At 55.1% G+C, this 3,891-nt stretch overlaps 1 protein-coding gene across 1 annotated transcript; it reads left to right on the top strand.

Annotated features, from left to right (window-relative positions):
* Window positions 1–911: 911 nt before the first annotated feature.
* On the top strand, window positions 912–2,676 carry GPR88 (G protein-coupled receptor 88). The gene has a single exon (XM_074833253.1). It carries the CDS (start codon window positions 1,588–1,590, stop codon window positions 2,674–2,676), a length of 1,089 nt encoding a protein of 362 aa, XP_074689354.1. The 5' UTR covers window positions 912–1,587.
* The last annotated feature ends 1,215 nt before the right edge of the window (window positions 2,677–3,891 follow it).

Raw genomic sequence — 3,891 nt, 5'->3', positions numbered from 1 at the left:
ATTCGTGTTTGAAACAAATCCACATTTGGATCAATGGTCCTGTCAGTTGCAAACATAAGCCTTTTTGTCAAATAAAAAATGTGCTATGTTGCAACAAAATAATGTGTTAACCCACACAAATTAATTTAATTGTCTTAAAGAATGTATATGGTAATGATAATTGCCTCCTGACAGATTATGTTGGTATTGTCATTTGTTAGCATCGTGAGTTTAACAGTATCTGAAAACACCTCATAAGGAGACCTGTGGTCACTATACAGATCATACCTTATGAGATGAGACTGATTACTTCTGTAGCCTACATAAAACCCACCTGTAAAAGCAGCTTTTCTCATAAACCAACCACAAAATTAATCAGCACTCCTTTTCTGAAAGCTCTTAAGAGGAAATATAAGATCTTTTACTCAATTTCTTATTAAATCTCATCCAGGGTAAGAACAGTTAACGTTTTGTCCCTGTTTGAGTAAAGCACTGTAGGGTTCCTGAGAGAATCCCACTACTAACTCTTCTCCATTTGGGAAGGGACTGTTAAGCCCTACTCTTCAACCAGCTTTTAGTCCACCTAAGAACCTGTCATTCACTTCTGCAAGAACTTGTCCTCTGAATTAATTTTGGTCTGAGACCGTTTCAAATGCTACACTGATTCAGTTTTATCTGTGGACTTTCTGACACCAGTGTTCACCTCCAGCAGGTTGGCAATGCAGGATTTCCTGCGGGCTGAGACAGGCTGAGTTTTATGATGAAATGTAGAATATTTAGATTGAGAACCAGCTTCCTCAAATAAGAAGTACCATCTTACCAAGGATCTGTGTATCTATTGTGTTCGAAAGATTTAATTTGGAAAGCATATTGTTATTACAGACCAGTTCTAAAATTAACTTTAAGCTTGCAGAAGCATAGTGTGCTTTCTCTTAACAAGATCAGAAAAAAAATCAGTTTAAGTGAGTATCTAGCAGAAGAGTTTCTGCAGTAAATGGATTGTATTTCAGACAGAAGTGACTGATACTGGTTTGAAAGCTTGCTGCAAATGAAAGTTGTGTAAATGGGTTAGAACCAGGAAACTGGTAAGGCAGAGTCAGACTGTGTAGTTGCAGTATTTCTGGAGCATGATAGGGTTTGGGTTTTTTTTTTTCTTCTTGATTTAACAAGTTGAAAATCTGCTGAATAATTCATGAAGAGTGGAAGGGCTGAATCTTCCTGGAATGATATACAGTGTACGTACTGTGGCACAGGAGAAACTGCAAAGCTTTGTATCGGTTGCTGCCGTTTCTGCTGCTGATTGCAAGGTGCTGCTGCTTTTGGCATTTTCACAGCTACAGAATCTTCAGTCGTGCTCTGGTCTGCTAACAGCCATCTGCTCCCTATGGACCCACCTTCACTCACTACAATCTGTGGGATCTCTTGCCACCCACCTGCCTTGGACACTGCTAACTGTGTTTTCTGGACCTTGCAGCTTGTATGACTGAAATCTGCCTTGGAGTCCCTCAGCTTGTGCTTGGCGGGGGACACCTCCTGCAGCAGGATCTTCTGGCCCAGACAAGGATGGGATTTACAGGGAGAAGTCAAAACTGAGCTGCATTCAGCGAGATGCCCAACGCCTCTTCCTGGAGTGCTAGCTCGCCGCTGCTGCTGCTCTGGGAGGACTCCTCCGGGACCCGCATCTTCCTGTCGCTGCTCTATGCCGTCTTAGCCATCTCAGGGACCTTATCCAATGTGATGGTCATCTACTTGGTCTTCTCCTTCAAGAAGCTGCAGACAACCAGCAATGCCTTCATTGTGAACGGCTGCGCGGCAGACCTAAGCGTGTGCGCCCTGTGGATGCCCCAGGAGGCCGTGCTGGGGTTGCTGCCTCCCAACTCCTCCTCCCTTCGCTCGGCGGAGTACCGGCTGCTCCGAGGGGGGCTCCTCGGCCTCGGCCTCACCGTCTCCCTGGCCTCTCACCTGCTGGTGGCCTTCAACAGGTACGTGCTCATCACCAAGCTGCCCAGCGTGTACCAGGCCCTCTACCAGCGGAGGCACACGGGCTGCATGATCGGGCTCTCCTGGGCCCTCGCCCTGCTACTGGTCCCGCTGCTGCCCGGGCTCTGGACGCCGGGCCCTGCCCAGCAGCCGCCCCCGCGGCAGACGGACGGCAGCTCTCGCTACACCGCCCTGCTCCTCGCCCTGGCCGTGCTGGGCCAGACCGCGCTGCTGCTCCACTGCTACCTCGGCATCGTGCGGCGGGTGCGGGGCAGCGCCAAGCGGGTCAGCGTCCTCAACTTCCACCTCCTCCACCAGCTGCCCTTCCCCGCCGCCCCGCCGCCGCCCCGCCGCGCCCAGCGCCGCCTCAGCAGCGTCTCCGTCCTGCTGCTCTGCTGCGTCTTCCTGCTGGGCACCCAGCCCCTGGTGTGGGTGAGCCTCCTGGGCTTCTTCCTGCGGCCGGCGCCGCCGGCGCTGCAGGCCGCCAGCTGGCTGCTGCTCTGCGCCCTCTCGGCCCTCAACCCCCTGCTCTACACGTGGCGCAGCGAGGAGTTCCGCCGGGCGGCCCGCTCCGTCCTGCCCCGCGGCGAGGGCCCCGCCGCCGCCCCGCGCCCCGCCGCCGCCGCCGCCGGCCCCGCCGCCGCCCCGCCCTGCCCGCAGCTGCCGCGGCGCCGGGGGACGGCGGGCAGCGCCAGCGCCGCCGCCGCGCCGCGCTGAGGGGCCGCGGCTGAGCGCGGGGGAGGACGAGGGCCCCCGGGCGGCCCCAGGCCCCCCCGCCTGGCGGCGCCCGCGGGCCGGGCCGGCCCCGCGCCGGGCGGGAGCAGCCGCGGCCCCTCAGGCCGAGGCGCGCGCCCCGCCCGCCGCCGGCCGTCACCTCACGTCGGGGAGCCGAGCCGAGCCGCCCGGTGCCCTTGCTGCTGCTGCCGCCGCCCCGGCCCCCTCCCCGCTGGCGCGCCCGCCTTTGTAATTGTCCTGCTGCCCCCTCTGACCCCGCGCACCTCCTCCCCGCTCCCTTTCACCGCGCTGGCAGGCAGACCGAGGCTCTGGCTGCTTTTCGGGGCACCGGGCCGGCGCTGGGTGGGAGTCCCCCGCCCGCCCGCTCGCAGCGCGGCCTTCGCCGCCCCCTCAACTCTGCTCCCGCTCGCGGCAGCTGCCCGCCCCGGGTGCCAGCCAGGACTCCAGCCAAAAGCGGCGGATTTAGAAATCTGGGATAACTGGTAAATATGGCAACGTACGTAACTGTTGTTATGCTTTACAGATTTCAATATGAGACAGGCACCTAGGCAGCTCTTTTTGAGACTTACTGCAAGTTTGTTTTTATAAAATCTATGTAATGCTTTCAGCACCTGAAGTAATTCTTTGAAGTGAGCTCCCTGAAAACAAGGTTCACTTGTGAAGAACTGTCTCGCTACACACACACACACACACCCTCCCCACCCCCCCCCCCACCCCCCCCCCCCCACCAGGAACGGCCTCCTTTCTCCCAGGTTACCTAATCTCTGTGCTCCATGCAAGGTCCTCCTTCAGTTTTCCCCAGCAAACTTCCAGATGATGTTGTCTATGGAGACTGTTAAAAAGAAAGACACGTACACCTTTGTGGTGATCTGATTTGGGTTTTTTGTTTTGAGAGCTCTTTATATAAGGCCTGTTTTGACAAAGGCCTCTGCCTGTGGTAATGCACTTGATAAAATACAATGCAATACAAAGACCAGTGTTGTCCATCTAACCTTGTCACCTGTTCAGTTACTAGTTTATTTTGTTTCTATTAAATGCATTATTGCTGAAGTGCGATTTCACAGCCTCTGCTAAATATAAAATGACAGATTCTGTGTGGCATTTGGAAAGGCGACAGCTCCTCGCACTGAGGGTGGCGAGGGAAACAAACTGTGGTGGTGAGTGCTGCAGCCTCATTCCTCCCAGGAATGGACCTAA

Source organism: Strix aluco, chromosome 8, assembly GCF_031877795.1.
Source record: "Strix aluco isolate bStrAlu1 chromosome 8, bStrAlu1.hap1, whole genome shotgun sequence".
NCBI classification, from domain to species: Eukaryota; Metazoa; Chordata; class Aves; order Strigiformes; family Strigidae; genus Strix; species Strix aluco.
The sequence above is the reverse complement of the archived record's forward strand: the minus strand, read 5'-3'. Positions and strand labels throughout refer to the sequence as shown.

Excerpts from the sequence above, each read along its gene's own strand:
- GPR88 (XM_074833253.1), top strand. The coding sequence starts at position 1,588 with ATGCCCAACGCCTCTTCCTGGAGTGCTAGCTCGCCGCTGCTGCTGCTC.